The sequence below is a fragment of the Alexandromys fortis genome, unplaced genomic scaffold (assembly GCF_014885135.2).
Source record: "Alexandromys fortis isolate MF-2015 unplaced genomic scaffold, M_Fortis_MF-2015_v1.1 scaffold_115, whole genome shotgun sequence".
NCBI classification, from domain to species: domain Eukaryota; kingdom Metazoa; phylum Chordata; class Mammalia; order Rodentia; family Cricetidae; genus Alexandromys; species Alexandromys fortis.
This window is the reverse complement of record NW_026067989.1, coordinates 275,797-298,137: the sequence shown is the minus strand read 5'-3', so window position 1 is coordinate 298,137 and position 22,341 is coordinate 275,797. Positions and strand designations below refer to the sequence as shown.

Below are 22,341 nucleotides of genomic sequence, written 5' to 3'. Positions count from 1 at the left end.
CACCTATAGAAAACACAGCATGTGACACTGTGTGTCCAAGCATCCTAACAGACTCCAGTTGTTTGCAATGTTGGAGGCCATTTTGATGAATATAATTTGCTCAGAACCAGTGATTAAATGCTAAAGACCATATAGGATTCTCTTTTGAACTGAAACAGCCTACTGCCCATTATTTTGACTTTGTTATTCATAGTGACTTGAAGAGAGAGAAAAAAATATTTACTTAATGTCACCTTGTAACTGAATGTTTTTTGTAGTTTAGTCATTGGGATGAATAAAATGAGCCACATTTAAATTTAAAATGGGTGTTTTTCTCTTTGAACTTGGTGGGATTTTTTAATTATGGCCTGCATAACACATGATTCTAGACTTCACAAAGAGATGATACCAGAAGCTACTTCAGGAGACTAGGCAGACGATATACTGGACAGTAAATAAAATCAAATAAATGAAATAGCATGTTTCTAAAAACATGAATGAGAAGCACTTCCTCTTCATTTGTTCTAATGAAAGGTTTGGTTTTATGTTGCCTGTGTGTTTTCAAAACCAGTCCACTTAGGGGGAAGTTGGACTAAGCTGAATGTAGTGATCAAATAATGACGAATCAGCATTTACATTGCAGAAAACTCATCGAAGAGATGGAGGAAAAGCAGAAATCGGACAAGGCAGAGTTAGAGCGAATGCAGCAGGAGGTGGAAACCAGGCGCAAGGAAACAGAGCTTGTTCAGCGGCAGATCCGCAAACAGGAAGAAAGCCTCAAACGCCGCAGCTTCCACATTGAAAACAAACTCAAGGACCTGCTGGCCGAGAAGGAAAGGTTTGAGGAAGAAAGGCTCAGGGAGCAGCAGGGACTTGAGCATCAGAGGAGGCAAGAAGAAGGGAGCTTATCCCGCATCAGAGAGGAGCTTCGCAGGCTCCAAGAGCTCAACAGCCATGAGCAGGCGGAGAAGGTCCAGGTATTCCAGGGGCTGGACCAGCTGCACAGAGAACAAGATGCCCAGAGTTCCAAGCTGCAGCTGGAGAAAAGGAGGCTGGAGGAGCAAGAGAAGGAACAAGTGCTGCTGGTGGCACACTTGGAGGAGCAGCTGCGGGAGCAGCAGGAGACTATTCCACTGCTGTGTCCTGGAGGGGTCCAGCGGTCCCTGGAGGAAAAGAGGGAACTAGAAGTCATCCAGGAAGCCCTCTTGCAGGCCAAAGAGGCTGGAGCACGAGGGAATCACACATGCGAGGATGAACTGGAAAGGGCTCAGCTGTACTTCTTAGAGTTCAAGAGAAGGCAACTTATCAGGCTAGCAAACCTGGAGAAGGACCTAGTCCAACAGAAAGACCTTCTAAGCAAAGAAGTCCAAGAAGAACAGGAAGCCCTGGAGCGTGTAAGATGGAAAACCCATGAGGAAGCTAGCTCGTTGGCAACAGATAACAGTAGCATCCCTTACCAGCCTGAAGATCTAGAGAAAATAAAGACTGCACAGTCCAGGCTACAAAGCAAAGAGCACCAGCTACGTGATCTTCTGCAAAATCATTTGCCAGCTCTGCTGGAAGAAAAGCAGAGTGCTCTTGACATCCTTGACAGGGGTGCCCTGGGCCTAGACAACACTCTCTACCAAGTAGAGAGAGAACTGGAAAAAAAAGAAGAGCTAGTCACAGAGTACCAGGCTAAGGCTAGCCAGCTGCAGCAGCTCTCGGCCACCTTCCAGTTCACAGCTAATGTCACCAGACCGGAAGCGAACTTGAGAGAAAAGGAAAAGGAGATTTTGGAGTCCCGGGAGAATCAGCAGAGAGAAGCATTGGAACAGGCTGTGGCCAAACTAGAGCAGAGGCGCTCTGCCCTACAGAGGTGCTCCACCCTGGATCTGGAGGTGCAGGAGCAGAGGCAGAAACTTAACTCTCTCCACAGCCCCGAGCACTCAGGGCTGCATGCCAGTCTGCAGGTCAAACAAGAGGACCTTGAGAAGGGCCCTGCAAGGTAAGGCTAAGGCAGAGGGAGTGAAGCATAGGACAGGCCTACGTGATTGCTCATTTTCTGCCTCTTGTCGCTTCTCACTGTAGGCTTTATGAACTCTAATAAATAGGCGAAAAGATTTCAGAACCAAAACAAATGAACAAAAACCAAAACAAAACTCAACCTAATAAAAGGACCCCTAAGAATTTTTATATATTTGAACATAAGATCCTTGTTTTAGAATCATTGACTTAAAATTGAGAAAAGCACATAGGCAAAAGAAAAGCCCTCATCCTTCACTATACTGACCTGTGGAATGTGTGTGTTCTAGTAGTTTGACAAGGGCAGGAACTGGGTGAGCTTCAACCTAGGTTCCCACCCTTTATCTCTCTTTTATCCCTGCCTCGCCCACCTTGCCCCCTCCATGTTCCCTTCTCATCCCTGTCCTTGCCTCCTCACCACCCCATGTCTTTCTCTCTCCCGCACCTGTCCTCCTTCACCAGGATTTCACATCTTCTCTGTGAGCAGCACTGGCCTCACTGAAGTCCTGTCCCCAGAGTTCATGCACTGTGAATCCCCTAACTGGTTCCTACTAAAATCGGGTAGATGTCCCACCCTTAGAGTCAGCATTTTAGAAAGAAAACTGGGAAACAATCTCTCTTGATAGGGTAAAGAAAGAATAGTTATCTTTCTATTCTGTTGCCATTATTACCGGGGTGGACTCTGAAATAAGTAAATAGAGAAATCTAGGAGCATCTTTTCTGGTACCCTGCAGTGATGCTAAGATTCTCAGAGAGGTTAAAGGCCACCTGTGTGTGAACATAACCAGTTTACAAAGTGGAGACATGCCCTGGTTGACTTGTCTCTTACTGCCTTGATGTCCTTAGGGCTCTTTTCTCTCACCTCCATACTGTGGTCAGTTGAGTTACCAACACAAAGCAAAGCTCTTGCTCTAGAGGGATTAAGAGATCATTTACACTGAGCCAATTCAGAGTGACTACAGCCAGGGAACAGAGATTTTACTTGTCCTGAGTGATATGATCCACTCTGAAGTGGTCATATGAACTTCTCTCAAACAAATCAAAGTCATAAATCATGCATTTACCAAATGCACTGATGAAGATATCAGTGGATTCCATAGACTGAGAAGAAAATCTCAACAGTAGGTTTTAGCTGTTATCTGAAACATAGTTAGCCATTGGATTGGTGGAGGCTAGGCATGTCAAGTTTAGGAAAACATTCCAAGGATTAAAAAGCCATTGGGTTAGATATGATACATATAACTGATGAGTGACTATTAACAGAAATAAAGACTGCCCAAAATTAGTTTAGCTCTCCATCTGTAAAATTCCAGTTGTTCATAATTGCTAATTAGTCTACTTAGTCAATCAGTCTGCAGAATCTTCAACATAGATATGGCTTTTTCAGCAAATTCCTGTCTGTAGGTTGGTGTTTGTTTGTTTTTTAAGACTGTCTCTCACTGTGTATGTCTGGCTGAACTTGATACTCATGCCTTCCAACTCATGAAGATCTGCCTGACTCTGATTCTGGAGTGTTGCCTCTGTTCATAGTTCCTAACTGAAGCCCAAGTGGGAGGACATGGAGCTCTGTCTTATCCCACCCATAATCAGCAGTGCTCTTTCTATTAGCTGTAAGACCCAAACTTAGTATTTGGCAGAGACATCAGTATAGTTTCGAGACAAGGCAAGACCTTCTCAGAATGTTAACTGTATACCCATCATTTTCCTGAGAAGGTCAAGACTGCTTCCTTTTAAGTGATCTGCTTATCCTATGGACTCCATTTACAGTCACTCTCTGGTAATTCCTTCAGGCAAAACAGAAACAAAATAACAATCAAAACCATAATGTTATTATTTCAGAGAAGTAGGTCGGAGGTTTAAGAAAATGATTGCAGGTATGTTATGTAAATGAAATTGCTGGACAAAGCTCTAGCCCCAGGAAATTTAAAGAGGTGGAGGGCATGCTCTCAATTTGTATCCTGCAGTGTGCAGTAAGAGGCAGCCCGAGCTTTTAGCTTGATGTCCCTGACTTTTACCAACTAGCCATTCAGTATTAATACTCTGCAGTAACAGACATGGTCTTGAAATTTCCATGGAAGTGATTCCTTGGTGTCAGCAGTTCGAAAACCTCGCGAGGAGGCACTTAGCTTCATGAGTTCTGGGGACATAGACTTTACCAACATCTAATTCAGGCTGATGAATTCTGGGTACTTTGCTTTGCCTTCAAGGGTTCAGCAGCTTTCTAAGGATATTTTTGCTGCGTGTTATTTTCTTTCTGCCTTCTCACAGGTAAGCCAGGACTGGCTGTGCAGCCTGGCTTGGCCCCTTGTGAAACTGCTGAACTGAGACATTGGAAGCACATGGCAGCAGATGGGACAGCACTGCACTGGACGTGTTTGCCCAATAGTTCCGTGATGCCATATGAACTGCTTACGCTAGGCCACACCCTTCCTTTCCATTGCTCATTCCAGCTGCCCCAGTTGCATGCATCAGGCAACTCCACTAAGAAGCCCTCTTGTCACCATAGAAAAGATACGATGAAAACCGCTAATACTCAGAGTTTAGTCAACTCTGTTATTAGAGTCCTCAACAGTGATGATGATGATCGTAGTCATGATGCCCCCCGTGAGGAATAATCCCATGTAACTCAAAATGTGTGTTTTCCCATGAAGAAGAGACATCACCCCCAGGCAGAAAGTAGGAGTCTTGAACCTATAAAGGTTATGTTTCTATGGACACCAGTGGCATACAGGAAATGGCATATTAGGGGCTTGGTCTAGGTTTGTTTCTCTCCCAGCTGTTAGTGGACTGGTAGTGTGGCTTAAATATAGATAGGACAGTACTTCACATAGGTACTGTCTGAGCCCCACTATATATATAAATCTCACTGCGTATTTAGGGTCCCAATCAAACGTCCATGCTAAGTAACCTCAGCACAGATTTTCTAATGGTTTAGCCTGGGAGAATGCCATGAGAAGACCCAGCAGGCATCAGAAGAGCATGAATGTTGCCATCTTCTGCTTGCATCCTGCCTGCCATTGTTGAGACCCTGTCTAAAGCAATCCTGATCCTTTGCCATCCATGTGATCCCTTTCACCATTCTTATTTGTTGATGGTGGTGGTGTTTTTGTGGTATGGTCTCACGTAACCTTTACTGGCCTTAGATTTGCTATCTAGCAGAGGATGAAACAGTCAAGTTACTGATGGTGGCACCAGAGGCTTGGCGGCATCAAGAAGTGTCAGCTTTTGATACTAACATCTCTGATTTGGAGGGATTAACAAAGAGAGATTAGTTGAGCACATGTGATCCCTGCAGTAGAAATCCAGGTCCAGTGCCTGTCTGTATTCACATGCCATGCCGAGTGGGCTCTGCTTATCAGCTGCTGAGTCTTCTGTTCCTTGGACTAAATCTGCCGGTGAGCTGGGCCCTTTAGCCTGATTGTTAAGGAGTCAGGGCCACCTGAATTTTCATATAATGCAGAGCTTGAAAAATATACCAGCTGTCATCTGCAATAATGCTTTCTGGTTTCACAATTTTTGGCTCATTTTAATTTCTCATGTAACTCTTTCCAAGATCTGTCTTCCTTGGTTCCCTTTCTCATCCCCTCTGTCATGGCCAAAGTGCCTTCCTGGGTCTTGTGGCACAGTCTCTTTGCCCTGATAGGTTTCTGTCCTTGGTGCATCTTCTGTTGTCATCTCTAAATGCCCATAATTCCAGTGACCTTTGAAGACTCAGCCCAGAACTACATGTCAAACAGAAGTATTTAACAGAATTTGGATATATAGTCCACAACCAACTCTGTTGACTCAAGGTTTAAGGGGTTCAGAATCCTGGGCAGCACCTTTAAGGACTTGCTTACGACACAGCAGAAGTGCCTTTGTCCTTGGTGACCAGGAAGTCTAAGCCTTGGATGCTTGCAACTCTTGTCCTGTACCCTTCTCATGGCTCATTTTCACCTTGTTCCTTTTCCTGTAGGTGAAACCTTTTCTACTAGAAGGGAAAACTCCTTGCACTAGAATTTTTCTGGCTCCCCTAAGGTTTTTAGAATAGCTCCCTACAGAGAATGTATTCGTGTAATACTATTAATTAATGGAGTTCTGTGGTTCGTATCTTTTAGGTTAGAACATGAAATCCACCAGCTGAAACAGAAGATCTGTGAGATAGATGGTGTTCAAAGACCTCATCATGGGACCTCAGAGGGGAAAGCTGCTCTTTCCGGCTTGCCACCCAGTGCTGAAAACTCTCATCTGGCTCCACTGATGGACGCCAGGTACTCAACATTCAGCTGGTGCCATGCTTTTCTGTGTTTCCATGTAATGACTTACTGTATCTATATTGTCTAGTTTACTTATGGAGGGATTTATCAGACGCAATAGTAGTTAGCAGTACTGTGCTTGAGATGTCCTCTGTCTTTGTCAGCTGCTGCCTGGCCTGTGACTGGGTGAGTGATAGTGTGAAGAGAATCAGGGACCTAAGAACCAGTCAGCCAAATCCAAAACATCATGCTTCAAACAGTTTATGTGAGATGGTAGAATTAGAAGGTGCAAAGAAACCAACTCATCCAGAACAAAATGATGCAGAGGCCAGGTTGGGAGAACCAGGTCAGAGGATTAATTGAATTTTTCCATGGGGGAACTATCTAACTGGGCATCCTTGCAGTCTAGATTTAGGAGCTCAGTGGTTATCAAAATGTGTACAGAATGGTATGAGCCTCTTAGTATAGGTCTGTGTTTTACATGGGACCAGTTTAAAAATGGCCATAAGGTGAGGGAGGTCATCTGTAAATGACCTTGGCTCATGGCCAATTATATATGATTTTAGTTTCAACACTGAAAAGTACATATTGCCTTTTATTTGGGCTACTCTATTGAAATATTAATATATCTACCCAGCATTTTAGAAAAGCATTTCTCTGTTGGTCAGCAGTACAAATCACTGGTAGGATTTTGAAAATATTTACAAATACTTAGTTGGTAAAATGATTGCCTTATAGGCTGCAGATCGAAGATCCTAGGACCCATGTTAAAAATAAAAACAAACAGAAAGCCAGATGTATTGAAACATTTGTAATCCCAACACCCAATGAGACAGACCCAAGTGGATCCCTGCTTGTGAAGTTCCAGTACAGTAAATGATCCTTTCTCAAAGACAAAGAATGAACGACACCTGAGAAATAACAACAACCAAGGTTTTCCTCTGTCCTCTACCACATGTGCATCTGCTCACACATGTATAGATGCTCATACACATACACACGTGAATGAATGAATGGAAAGGGGGAACGGAAGGAAACATCTGTGGAACTGGAGGATTCTATCCTATAGTTAAGTGATGATTGCTTTGGACAGTCTGAGCTACTGTAATTTATATTGTAATTACAATATATCTCTCTTAACTTCCTCCCTCCAAGCCCTCCCATATATAACTCTCTGTTCTCCTTCAAATTCATAGCCTCCTTTTCACTAATTGTTATTGTATGCATAAATGCATATACATACATGTTCCTAAATGTAACCTGTTTGGTCTTTATAATGTTACTTGTATATATGCTTTTTGGGCTAACCATTTGGCACTGAACAGCAAATTGGTATGCTGCTTGCTGGGGAAACTCTCTGTCCATCTTCCAGCTTTTCTCAGTTGCCTATAGTTCTTGGTGTAGGGTTGAAGCCTCATGGACTTTTCCCCATCCACTTTGGCATGTCAGTTGGTGTCATCCTTGCTCAGCTCATGTTTGGGCAGTCATGTTGGTGAGATTTTATGTGTGTTCTCATGTTACCAGGAGACACAATCTCACACCAAACTCCCTGATCCTCTGGCTATTACAGCTTTTGTGTCCACCTCTTCCAAAATGTTCGCTGAGCCTTAGCTGCAGTAGTGTTTTGTAGATGTATCTATTGGGAATGAATTTCATTTTTTACTTTTGCATTTTACATACCAATTTCAGTTCCCACTCCCTCCCCTCCTCCCATTCCCTCTACTCCCCACACCTACCCCACACCCCATCCATTCCTCAGAGAGCGTAAGGCACATTGCTTTGAGGAAGGACCGAGGTCTTCCCTACTATATCTAGGCTGAGCAAGGTATCTGTCCAAAGAGAATAGGTTCCAAAAGCCAGTACAAACAGTAGGGATAAATCCTGCTCCCACTGCCAGTGTCCCCATAGTCTGCCCCAGCCATACAACTGTCACTCACATTCCAAGGGCCTAGTTTGGTTGTATGCTGGTTCCTTCCCTGTCTGGCCAGAGTTGGTGAGCTCCCACTAGCTCAGGTAAGTGGTCTCCATCATAGTCTTGACCTCTTTGCTCATATTCTCACTCCTCCCACTCTTTGACTGGACTTTGGAAACTCTATGGCTCTCTGCCTCTGCTTCCTTCAGTCACTGGATGAAGGTTCTGTGGTTACTTTTAAGATAGTTATCAATCTGACTACAGGGCAAGGCCTATAACTCTGAATTTTGATTGGTTATATTTTTTATAGCAGTCTATATCTGTTGCAAAGAGAAGTTTCCTTGATGAGATAAAGATTACACTTACATATGGGTATAATGACAAATATTTAGAATGTAATTAGGGATTATGATAGTTTAGTAAATTAGTGGTTGTAGATTTTCCTACAATAATCATGATTTCACTAGCACTAGGTTATTAGCTAGGTTTCCAGTACCAGGCATGATTTTGTTTTTCTTGAATGAGTCTTAAGTCTAGTTATAGAGCTATTAGTTTCCTCCAAGGTATGTGTGCCACTACTATACCCTTAGGGTTACATTACAATGCTGCATGATCATGGTGCTTCATAGGTATCTAGCTGAGTATATTGCTTGCCTCCTTCCTTTGGAACTTTATGTGGCACCTTCTAATGCCATGAAAGCTAGTTTACAGGAGGGAGCATTCAGTTCAGGACAGTTCCAGCTCAGGGTCTCTGGGATCTGTTTCAGAAGTACATAGGGTCTTCAGCAATAGGGACTTACCTTCTATCTCTAGGGGGCAACCAAGTACAACAGCAGTTGGCTATATGTTTTGGGAGTCTCTTAGACATCCCTGACTAATAACTCAGACAAGAACTTGCATGTTTGGTATTGGTGTTTTTGTTAGGTGGTCTTTGCTCTTGGCAAGAGCTCTACTAGCCAAGATGAGAAGAGTTTATTAAAATTTTATATTAAGTACATGTTATATATTAACTATATATTATAATATATATTGATTTTATATTATTAACTATATATATATACACACAGAGAGTTAAATTATTACATGTTTGTTTGGGGTAAATAGTTAATAGTATGATTATGCTGGCCTTTTTTTGGACATCCTTGTTGTTATTTTACCTACCTACCTCCTTCTTCTGATACCTCCCTCCACTTTGCCTGTTTTCCCACTTTCCATATCAGATCTCTGTATCCTATTATTCCTCTTGACTCTGTTTCTTCTACTGGACTAAATTTGGCTGATCAGCGACTGCACTGAACACCACTTTGATGGTCAAAGCTGACGTGGAAATTTTATACAGATTCAGATACTTTCTATGAGACACCAGATATTCGTTGACAGTTGTTTTATAAGTCAATAGTTTCTGACTTCCTTTCTCTTGTGGCCCCTTGCCAAGCAATCCACATTGCATAACTTTCAGATGTGGTCTCAATGGCCACATGTATATAACCTAGTTGGAATTACAAGATAGGCCAGGAGAGTGCAAGACACTGTTCTAGATGAACAGTCAATATCCTTAGAGTATTCTTCCACCTCTTTTCAATTTTTAGTAATCATCATAAATGGCCTTGTGCTTAAGAAATAACTCTCATTAATGTCTTCCTGTTCCAAAAGAGGAGACCCTATGGTCTGTCTTACAGTGGGATCTAGGAACACAGAGCCTCTGATTCCGTGGCTGTGATTTGCCTTTACCCTGAATGTGCTCCATGGAGGGTTTCAGTGGAACAGCCTACTCTCCATTCACTTTCAATTTTCTCTTACTTATTTATGCAATCCTGTCCTCACTTGGGGAAAACCCAGAGAGTGAATGCATAGTACCACACTTCTTAGAAAAAAGAAAATGGTTTGGAATCCAAAATTTTCATTTATATTTAATAAATAAAGCAAATATCAGGATTTTCAAGTCCTAATAGGGCTTTGCTTTTTGTTTTCAGTTTTTCCAAATAGCACACATTAGATAAAAGACCTGATACCTCTCTTTCAGAGTCTAGTCTGTTTGACTTAACATGTGATCTCTTGTTCCATCATATATGCACATACATGGCCTTAGGAATGAATTGACCCCTAGTATATGGGGCATCTTGAAAGCATACATAGTGACTGTGTGTACCAGTTAGATATATTCAAAACTGTCATATTTCCATGGTTTTCAGGATCAGTGCATACATAGAGGAAGAAGTCCAAAGACGCCTTCATGATTTACACAGGGCGATTGGTGATGCCAGCCATGTACCTGCTGATGTGATGAAGGTGAGCTAACGGAGCCAGGTTGTATGGTCATTACTGCTGCTTAATGAACATTCAGGCGTGGAATGTTCCAGAAAGAGCACAAAATATCAATTGAATGGCGCTGAACAGTTTTCAGATAAAATTAATTGAAGAGTAGCTTATTTTATAGTTTTATAATTCTGAGGAAACATTCATTAAATACACATGTTAAGGTTCTTAACATTTTTTATTTGCTTTGATTTCTACATGTAACATTTTCTATTTTCTCCCCAAATAAAACCAATTTCTATAATACATAATTACTTTGTAAATTATTCCAAGTAGACATATACTTTTCTTCTTGAAATGTATACTTTTGTAAGTTTTTTTTATCAAATGACAGTTCATGTCTTTTGTATTAGCATATATAAATTTTAAAAAGTAATCATTTTTTATGATACTTTTTCCATACATACAAGATAATTTTATACATTACAGCATCATCCTCTTTCATCCCCTTACCCTTGATTTCCATCCACATCCTTAATTTTGTATTTCTTATGTTTTCATGTCCTGATAGGGCTTAGTCTTCGTTTTTGTTTTTTTTTTTTTTAATTGCTCATTTGAGAAAAAGTCTTGATATCTCTTTTGTAAATCTGGATTGTTTTGTATAAATGTGATGATCCATTACATCCATTTCTTTGTAACTGACACAGTTTTGCTCTTCTTCATGGCCAAATGAAACGCCTTTACAAAACTTCTGTGTATATACACACAAACACACACATATCGCATTTCACATTTTCTCTACCCATTCACACATTGATGGGCACCTCTCTGGTTTCCCAACTTGCCTTTTATAAATAGTGCTGCATAAACATAGCCATGTGGGTTCTCTGACCCATGAAGACTGAGTACTTTGGCTATAGTCTCAGAAGCAGTATACCTCAGTCATATAGGACCTGTATGTGTAGTTTTGTTGATTTTTTTTGTACTAAACTTTATAACTTGCCCGCTAAGGAGATCTTGATTGTAAGTTTGCTTTTTAAACTTAACATTAAAAGTTAGTGGTTTAATTCTCTGTCCTGCAAATAAATTTAATTAATAAGAGACTTGTTTACTTTGTGAATGTAAATCCTGAAGAATGGTTGTCATTTTTGAATGGCAGATATGTTTCTTTAGAATTTTGTTCTCATAAATACTTGTAATGGAATCAGTTTTTTCTCCCCTTTATGAGCATGCTATAATTTAATACAGAAGGCTTTTCTCTTCTTTTCAGAGTAATGAGGACCTTCACAATGGCGCCACTCAACGTAAGCTAAAATATGAGGTAGGTAGTGATTTTTCAGATTGATAGGGTTGTTTAAATTATGGCATGCTTGTGTGATTAAATTTTCTTAATGTTTAGTTGCATAATTAGAATTTTGAAGTTCCAGTGAGATTAATGGCTAATAGAAAAGGCAAACTATTATAAAAACATAAAATTAAAGGGAATCCTGCAGGCCTGAAAATTCTTTGGCTTTATTTGAATGCCCTGTATCTGTGCCCGGTTTCTCATTAGCAACAGTATCCTTTCTCTTGGTCTGCATTTAAAAGGCAGAATTATATAATCAAGATCAGATATAAGGGGGCGGTGGAAATGAAACTAAAAGATTCTGTGTTTTTTTTAAACCTGTTCATTTTGTAGATATATAATTGGCAGTGGTACAAAGGAAACCTTTGATCAATTGTCTTGTCTCTCTGGTGGACAGATGCTATTAGAACATACAATTGGTAAGAATTCACTTCTGTTTTCTGCCACCAAGGAGAATGCCATTTTCAGCTAGCCCAAGTACTGTTTTTTTGTTTGTTTGTTTGTTTGTTTGTTTTTTATTGCTAGGTGATAGAAATCTGCTCACCATATCTACTGTCCGTTACTGAACAGAGAGGAAAAGGGTGTGCGTTCATAGTTTCTTGACTCACTGGGACCACACCCATTCTCCCTGCTAGTCATCCAGTAATGACATTAGTCTTCTTTGGACATCTTTCTAGTGGGTACCTATGGGAGAACAAGAAGCTGCCTTTTATTTCTTTGTTTCCATGGCACCCGACAAATAATAGACATGCAGCAAGTCTTCCTTAGTGAAGGTTTATAGGTATCAGCAATGGTCGTCTAATTAGGGAGAAGATGATTAAAGACTTACATGAAATGAACCAAAAAAAGAGATGGGCATGTTTGCAATATGGTCAGACAGCTAACTGTGACCTTTTAAACAATGAATCAGAAGTCTGGGGATGTACCTCGGAGAAAATGCAATCACAGACCAAGAAATGGATACTGTGGAAAATCCTAACCAGTGTGTTTCTATCAAAATGCCTGCCAATCTGTTAGACTGTGTAAGATGGAAATTGATGTTCTATATATGAATCAATCATCTATTCTTAAATCATCTATCAATCAGCACAAATGACTTAGGCTTTCTAGCTCACCTCTCAATTAATGCACTCCAATGAAACCAATGGATGCGAGACTCACAATGTGCAAAAGAATCCCAGAGTCAAACCCCATTTCAACCTCTTTTGACATCCTAAACAGAAAAAACAGCCATGGTCTGCACGGTGTGTTATCCCACTTCTGCCCAAAGATGATACTGACTCTTCCAGCGTCCTTAGAGAAGAAGAGATTCAGGTGGATCTGAGCAGCCGCTGGAGCCATCCTACGTCCCAGAGCACCTCACGTCCCACAGCTCTCTTCATGGCCTCCCAAGAGAGAATGGTTCTGTCCCCAGGGCCTGAGGTACTAAAGAACACTAGTGATAAACTTTGTTACCTTGGAAGCTCTGACCACCTTGAGCCAAAATGTGTTCATCTGCCTGAAATCACTTTCCTTAATGGGATCACCACTAGGGATGCACAGAATTCCCAGAGTGGATCAGAAAATGGCAGTGGGCTGATGACTCATGAAGAGAAACAAAGCTGGGGAATCAGGTCCAGCTGGACGCTGCTGCAACACATGTCCCAGCTAGCACCAATAGACAGAGGGAGCCAGCAAACGGTGCAAAGCAGGGTGCAGTGCTTTGTTCTCTCTGAAAGCATTTCTCAAAAGGAGCATCCCACTGGCAGCTCTCCTCAGAGCGCATCAGCCTCCACATTGTGTGGTGAGCAGCAAAATGAGAAAGAGTTCGATGCTGAAAACACTCACTTTCTAGCTCCGCTAGTCAATATCAGGACAGAAGCAAAGAAAGGACTGGGATATTTTTACCACAAGCTCTCAGACCTGTATAAAGACACCAGTGGTCACCTGATACATGCTGGGACAAAAGTAATGAGCCAAGCCAAGCATGTAGGGAGTATGTGTGACTCAGGTGGACTGGCCTCCCAAGTGACATCTTTCATCAGAGGCCTGCCACTGTTGGAGCGCTTACCCCTACAGCTGCCTGTGAGGTCACTCATGATGCTGTCAGATCCTCCTCCTCTTCCTGAAACTCAGATTGGCAGCCCTAACAGTGAAGATGAGGGGAGCCCAAGGTCAGCCAAGAGGACAGCACCTTCCACGGACTTAACCTTCTCATCTACAGGCTCACCAAATTCCTGGCCAAACTCAGTTTTCTGTCTTGATTATGAAGATTCCGGGAAGATCACTGCATTTAAGCAGACCCTTGTATCATTCCCACAGCAAATGCGGAAGCTTCAAGAGTACCCTCTCACAGACCTCCTTGAGCACATGACTTGTTCTCTGCCAGAGCTTTTGGGCAGAGTAAAGGCTGTCAAAGGCATTTACTGGCTTGCTGTTGCTAACTGCACCCAACCTGAGCCCCAAGCTGCGTGCTTGCTCCTGCTGCCCTCAACTCTGTATGCTCTGGTCCTGTTAGATAATTGCCCAGATTCCATGAGCATCTTTCATGTTCTTCCTCTCTCTGCACTGCAGGAGATTCAGGTTGGCTTTGGTGGGCAAAGCATTCGATTCCTGGGCTCCACACAGGACCTCTTGCTAACTGTGCTTACTTACAACAAGAGCCTCTCTCAACAACTCTGTCAGGACCTCTTGGGTGTGTTGATGCCTGGGTCTGAAGATGCTGCCCCCAGAAGTCACCCTTTGCTCCAGCAGGATCTGGTTCAGCTCTCTCTTGATTTGAAAGCAGAAATCCCTGCTCTAGCATTGGCAAATGGAGTTCAGTTGTCTTCCAATTTCCAGAATACCTTGGTTGATATGGTTTACTTTCTTCATGGAAATATGGAGGCCAGCGTTCCTTCTCTGGCTGAAGTTCAGTTACTGCTCTATACCACAGTCAGATTGGAGAATGAAGCCAGTTGTACCCCCTGCCTATCATTCATCCTTCTGAACACGCACATGGCACTCTTGAGGGAGGACCGCGTGTTTTACCCCCACACTGACTCTCTGAACACACTTCCTCCACATGGGCGATTTGATGTGATCAGATGCCAACCTCTAAGTGAGTTCAGATGTGTCATTGTTCCAGAGAAGGACAAAGTGCCAACGATAGAGCTGGTCTTTCTAAGGAAGCATGGGCTTCCCTTGAACACAAAAAGTAGTTTATCTGAGCAGTGTCAAGATATCTCAAGCACCCAGATGCTCGCTCCGTTGCATCTTCAGGATGGGCAGAATCAGGAGGGTGATGTCTGGAAACTCACTTTCAATTCTCAGGATGAGGCCCTTTGGCTGATCTCATACTTAAGAAGACTCTAGGGAGGAGACTTTAAATACAGGACATTTTCTTGTAGATCTTTAATAAAATGAGCATTATGAAAACAGTCAAGACAATATGAATATCTCAGTGTAGTTAATCGAATGGGAATGAAGCAGGACTCTAAAATTGGAAGTGCAAATATTTTGAATAAAGCAAAATGAAAATAGCTTATAGCAGAGAACTGAAAAAAAAATACACTTATTGCCACCTGCTTCATTGTCTTGAAATTCAGACCATAAATTTGGTTCTACCCAATTATTGGTGAAGTGATTAAAGCATTCTCACTGCTTGGCTTAGTGTCTGTTTATGGCATGGTGGCTTGGAATCTGGTGGTGCCTCCAGTGCACTAATTTGTGCTGCCTGGAAAGGTGCCCAGTCTGGCAGTGACCTTCGCTGACACCCTCCTTGCTGGCCATGAGTAGCACAGCTGTGAGGCAGAGCATGCCAGCTTCCTTTAACCTCCCCAGCCCATCCCCTGCACATATAACTTTGGCCGTGTGTATTTTTATACTAGAAGGACGACTCCTTGGCTTGTAACATTTCTATGCATTATTTCTTTGGTCTTGTGAAATATATGGTTGCCTTGGATGACATCCAGTGCTTTACCATGTCTTCTTCCATTCTTCCTGGTCCTTGACCAGCCATCACTCAAGTCCTTTAAGATAGGTGTTTGCTGGCCTGCGGTTCATTTGCAGCTGTCCAGCATTACCTTGTTCTTCATCTACTTCTGTGTGGCAATCCTAGGAAAACATGCTTTGAGGTAATTTATACTCTGTTACTTCGCCATTGTCCTTTCTCTTGGATGCATGTCCACTAAATTCTAGAGGCTCTGAAGCTGGTGGAGGGGCGGGGCCTCTTTTCTCCATTTGTTCCCCTTCCTCTCTCAGCTGCGCCCAGTTCAGCACAGTGGGCAGTTGAGTGAGTCCCTGATTTCATTAAACCACTCATTTTAACTTTGGCTTGGAAGGGAGGGCCCCTCTGTTCTGGTCACATTTTTGGCTTATGTAAAATATAAATGTGGGCCCTTCATTTCTGCTACTAACTGATGATAGGGATGAGTCAAAACCTAACCCACCCAGAAACTTACCAACTGCTTTTCATCAGAATTGCCAACAGAGACTGGCAGGCTGTTCAAGCATCTCTGCATTTCCATCTGTTTTGCTCTGTGCTGATTCTGGGGAAGTGAGCAGGCAAACACGGAACTGGAGAATGTGTTGTGATCTAGCAACCTTGTTTTCTGTGGACCAGTGTCAGGCTTTTTGTTTTCCAGGCAATTGATTTCTCTTATTTGGGGATGGAGTGTGCTTTTGTCACTTCCAAAACACTCGTCTCCTAATAGACACATACCTCATTGCCTTACACCCACAGGCTTTTAACTATATAGAGAACATTGTGAAAATTACTACCACTGATTGGTCCTGGCTTTAGCTATATAGGTCACCATCTATCTTGGGAAAAACAAAACAAAACAGAAAAAAAAAGAACTGAAATATACCATTAGAGCCATCTAATAGCTCATCAATACTCTTTCTCCTAATTCTCATTATTCATCTGTTATAATTTGTATTGCTTGTTCTTAAATAGTCCCACCACTATTTTTACAAATATCTTGAATTTTAGGAAAAGCAGAATTAATAGTCAATAGAACTGAGAGTAACATTGAAGGCACTGGCAGAGGGTTGTGATGGTCAGGAAGAAGCAGCAATACAAAAGTGATCTGTCAGGTTAACAGAGCGTGTGTACTTCAGAGAGGCATGTCACCATTATTCTACCATGCTGCAAATAACGGCCCTGAGGGGTTTTTACTATATGGAACATAAAGTAAAGGTAAGCATTATGTAAAATCATGATATTTGTCCTCACACTTTGAGTTGCTGTATGGTTCAAAGGTGACGCTGTTCTATTCAGACCTCACCACATAGTGGAGTCACCTCCAGAGGCCTGTCAGCATGCTTGTCCACTCTCTCCTAGGCATACTTTGTACCTGGAAATAAAATATGGTTCATGGAAGTGAGAGATTGAGTGACATGCTCTATATAGTAGGAATCGAGATTATTGTAATATTCCAGAAGCCTGTAGACTTGCTCCACTTTCCACCGTGGCTTCCTTCTCCACCCTCTGACACCCCCTCCTGCATTCATACAGGTACGAGTCTATATAGTGTATGCAACCAGGGTAGCAGTTCAGTTGTAGGCAGTTTCCAGGTCAAGAAAATCAGGTTTTTACGTACTTGGTTCTCTGGAATTTTGAGTTGTTGGATTAGAAGCGTAAACACTTGCATTGTGGAACTCACTGATATATTCTAGACAATACCTCTTTGAGGACTTGAAAAGGTAATTTCACCTGAATTTGATTAAAACACTTCTTGCTCTGTCTGAGACTTGTACTTGGTAGACTGGATTTATTTAGGTTTTGTTAAAAAACATCTCGAAACAGTTTGTCTGTACAGTCTGAGTTCTTAGAAAATGTTCATATTTTCCTCTGGAAGGGCACAGTTAAGCTTTCTAATAGTAATAATTACAGTAAATGTCTCTTATATTATTTTTTTCACAGATACCATGTATGATAAATAGATTTGATCCTCTTTTATTAATGGTTCCTTGATGGCCAGGCTGTTTTATTGGATTACCTAGTTTCTAGTGAAGTCATTTTACTAGTGTTGTTGCACTGTCTACAGTATGTAGTTTTGGCATCTTCATTCTTCAAATGCTTGTTGTAAACAATGTTCCATCCTTCATCTGTTGCCAAGTATCAAACAACTCTTGAAGTTTCAGTGGTATAGGAAAGACAAAAGGCTTTTATTTGCCATTGCTGATTTGCTAGTGGGAGTGACTGCTGAAGCCTACAGATGTGTCTGAGCTAGGCTCATGCACCACACGTGCCTTGTTTGAGAGGTGTACTACAGGAACAGTCACCGTGGTGGAGGTGATAGAAGCGTCCAGGCACAGCCTGGTATCATTGCCTACTTACCACTCCCTGCAACAGTCTCCATCTTCAGTCTGACTCCTCAAGCACTGTCTGTAATGGAACAAAGCAAGTGGATTTTGCAACTTGCATTGTATCACAAGCTTAGAGTGGATGATTCTCTCTTTGCCTCCTCTCTTCTGAATTCTCATCCAGCAGTTTTCAGTGCTTTCTCTCTGCTTGAGCAACAGCTTCCAAACCATTGTCATCCAGTCTTCTCAGGGTACACCTTTGTCATCTAGAAAGTTCCTTGGTAGGGAAGGCAACTAAATGCTCTATTTTTATTTGCATATCATCACTCTGGCCCTTATTTTGTAAAAACTCATTATTACCAACGTAGATTACAATGGTAACAATAATTCTAACTCTGCTGCGAACTCTTGCTTTCAAAATGTAGAGCTGTTGCCCATATGCTGTTGCTTTATTCTAGAAAGTTGACTCTGTCATCATTCATTTCACACTGGAGGATTTTAACCAAGAAATGCCAGTCACATGGCTTAGCAGAATCTGAAGAGCTGTGCCTCCTCAGCCTTTATAGACAGTGTGGTACGAAGATAAGGTCCTTCCTGGCCTAGGGACCTCACCTAGAGTGAATGCAAACCTGCTTTGGCCACTTTTTGGCCATTTGCCATACTCTTACTCTCTACCTACACACTTTATTCCCAGTTTCTTATGAGCTGCCTCCTTTTCAGCAGCGCAACTGATTGGTCTGCCTAGGGTTCCCCTTTTTTAAGTTGCTGGGGCAGAACAAGGTGACTAATGTATAGTAGTAGCTCCAACTACAACATGCTGGAATGCGCAATTTTAGAAAAAGAAGAATTAGAATTTTATGTTATGCTGTGAAGAGAGACAAGAGAATTGGTAATTCCAATTTAAATTAATCTGATTTAAAGGGGGGGGGAAACAATAACAAAAACCCTGATCTGCCTGTATTTTTTAAGCAAAGCTTTCTTCTGGTCTCCAGGAGATTAGGTGACAGTCCTTAGGGCTGACCTTGTCATGGTCATGCATGAACTGAATTTAACCATCTGGTACATAATTGGTGATTAGGAGGACGTTGATGACTCCCTGTAGAATTATGCCACTCAGTGCCCTTGCATAGCCTACAGTGAGCTGCAGAGATACTAATGCCATTTCCTGTTCAGTTCCTCAGTAAGAGACAGCCTGAATAGGAAGAGAAAATTCTCATCGAAGCATTTACAGTGCAGCCTAAATTCTACTTCTGCCTTTTGGCTGATGATCTAATGACACTGTTTCAGCTACAATTTTTAAAAAATATTATGTGTACATAGAAAGTAATATTTCATTAAATACAGAAAAATATTTTATTTAATTTTTAAAGGTAATATCTCTTATGTATAGACATGTAATCCTAGTTACTGATTACATGCTTGTTCCTGGCTTTTTATTTCTAAGTGGAATCATTCCACAGTACATTTTAAGGTTCTTTTAAGGTCTTACATATTCACCCACATTGAATTTGCTGCCTTCTCATGGGCGGCCTTTTCATCTCTCTGTCTTTGGCTGATGTGTCACTGGCTTCCTTGTTGAGTATAGGAGTCCTGTCCACTGCAGGAAAAGCAACTGATTCCAAAATAAACAATGTCATTATACTTAAAAGCACTCATAAACCATGTGACATGATGTTATGTGACTCAGTATATGTCCCCATGTCTAGGGTGAAACCAGATATTCAACATATAGCCACATACAAATCAAGAGTTGCTTATGAGACATTATATTATTTTTTCTTACTGCTTAAAACTAACATATTTTTAGGAGACTGTTAAGAACCTTTCACAACTGTATCTGAGAATTTTACATTTCGCATAGAAATTAAAAGAAATCTACCATGCAGCAATGACTTGGTGGAAACATGTTCATTTTTTTATTTATCTGTCTATATCATACATTTGTTCAGACATCTTCTGATCCCACTCCCCACTTATAATGCTGGGCTGATCAGGTACATTCAGGATGGTGTGGTCATAGACCCTTATTCACTTCTGTTGTAGTTTTTTTCTGTATGCTCATTAATAATCTGTTCCGTATGAAAGGAGTGAGATTGAACCTACTGCCAATTAAACTGTATTCAATAATGATAGCAATATCCTGGCAATATTTTTTATTTCCAGCATGCTGAGAACTGAGGAGAAGAATGTCTTTCTTCCCCGCAAAGGTCTGCTGAGCTTCAGTGTCTCATCCTGACTGAGTGTCAGAACCCATTGATTATGGTCCACATACAGGTGCAGCTGGGAGAAGGCTGCCTGTCTAAGAGTTTCTGTGGCTGGGATTGAGCAAAAGCAGCCTGGAGAGGGAAGGATTTAGTTCATCTTAAAATGTGTAGTCCATTATTCAGAGAAGTTAGGACAGGAACTCAAAGAGAGCCCAAACCTAAAGGCAGAGGCCATGGGAGGGTGCTGCTTACTGGCTTGCTTCCTGTGGCTTCATCAACCTGCCTTCTTATAGTACCCAGGACCATTAGCTCAGTTGGTGGCACTGACCACAGTGAAATGGGCTCTCCTACATCAATGATTAATCAATGCACCAGAGGCTTGCTCACAGACCCCATACATATACATACACACATACACACACACACACACACACACACACACACACACACACACACACACACATACATTCTTAGGGCATTTTCTTGATTAGGATTCCTTTTTTTGGATGATCTTAGCTAGTAGCAAGTTGACATTAAGAAGCCAGCACAGGGCCCTAAGTTGGTCTGAGCTGTGTAGATATTTCAGATCCAGCTATTCCACATAACGCATTGTCACTCAGCTCCTACGCCTAGGAACATTGTCAAAGACACACGGTTTGCTGTTGTTTTCTTTTAGTTTTACTTAGAGGATGTCTGACCTGTGCCTTAAGCTACCCTGCTTGCAGCAGAAATTGATTTCACAACTGCATTCTTAGCTACGAAAAATCTTAGTAGTCATAGGATAGACTGTTTAGCCAGATTCGAGGTTTCAGTTCTATCTAATTTTGAAACTGAACTAGAGAAAAAGAAAGCTAAGTTCTGTAGTAGAGTAAGGGGAACCAACCCCCTTGCCTGGAGTATTAGCAGTTGTTAGTTACTGCTTGAATTCCATGGTAGCAGTGCCTATGTACCTAGTTGTGGCCAGCACACGGACACAAATAATCCTAAGACATCATTTTGGGTCTGTAGAAAATGGCATTCCTTTACTTGGAAAGTTGGGGTACTACATGTGACATAGAGGGGATTGAGGGAAACAAAATAGAACCTCAAGGATAAATATTGACATATGTAGGTGAGAGCTATTGTTTATCATCAAACATGTTCTCACAAATGGATAAGGAAAATGTGGTACATTTACACAGTGGAGTACTACACAGCAGAAAAAAATAATGACATCTTGAAATTTGCCGGCAAGTGGATGGATCTAGAAAACATCATATTGAGTAAGATAACCCAGACCCAGAAAGACAATTATCACAAGTACTTAAACATAAGTGGTTTTTAAACATACAGTAAAGAAAACCAGCCTACAAATCACAATCCCAGAGAGCCTAGACAACAATGAGGATCCTAAGAGAGACACACATGGGTCTAATCTACATGGGATATAGAAAAAGACAAGATCTCCTGAGTAAATTGGGAACATGGGGACTTTGGGGGAGGATTAAAGGGGAGGGGAGAGGAAGATAGGGGAGCAGAGAAAAATGTAGAGCTCAATAAATATCAATAAAAGAAATGTAATATATAAAAAATGCTCTTACAAAAAGACCAACTAAATTATTCTTTCCTCTTTGCGGCTGTAAATTTATAAAAGTATAACATGTCAGAGAAGATCTATATTTAAAGTCATTTGGGCGAGTACTGTCAGTGAGTCAAAGGGTTAGCAGAGTTCATGTTGGAAAACACTTCTGATCATTTGACATCAGTGACAGCTTATTAGATATACCATGTGGCAAACGGTGACGCTTGTGGATGACCAACCACTAGGGGAAGAAGACTTTGGTAACTTATTGAGTGAGGTAACCCAGACCCAGAAAGACAAATATATGTACTCACTCATAAGTGGCTTTTAGACATAAAGCAAAGAAAACTAGCCTACAAATCACAATCCCAGAGAACCTAGACATCAATGAGGACCTTAAAAGAGACATACATGATTCTAAACTACATGGAACATAGAAAAATACAAGATCTTCTGAACAAATTGGAAGCAAGAGGACCATGGGAGAGAATAGAACGGAGGGGAGAAAACAGAAGGGAGCAGAGAAAAATATATAGCTCAATAAAAATAATTTTTAAAAAAACGACTTTGGTAAC

The 22,341-nt window shown here is 41.4% G+C and overlaps 1 protein-coding gene across 5 annotated transcripts in view; it reads left to right on the top strand.

Annotated features, from left to right (window-relative positions):
• Kif16b (kinesin family member 16B) overlaps positions 1 to 22,341 on the top strand; it is a 252,088-nt gene that overhangs the window by 154,721 nt on the left and 75,026 nt on the right. For 2 of the 5 annotated variants that reach the window (XM_050159548.1, XM_050159547.1), the window contains exons 19-23: positions 623 to 1,966; positions 6,081 to 6,233; positions 10,323 to 10,419; positions 11,657 to 11,707; positions 12,953 to 13,153. In XM_050159548.1, coding sequence (XP_050015505.1) covers positions 623 to 1,966; positions 6,081 to 6,233; positions 10,323 to 10,419; positions 11,657 to 11,707; positions 12,953 to 13,153 — 1,846 coding nt within the window. Of the gene's footprint in view, positions 1 to 622; positions 1,967 to 6,080; positions 6,234 to 10,322; positions 10,420 to 11,656; positions 11,708 to 12,952; positions 20,552 to 22,341 lie in introns of those variants that run through there. The other 3 variants (XM_050159551.1, XM_050159549.1, XM_050159546.1) reach the window with 2 other exon arrangements.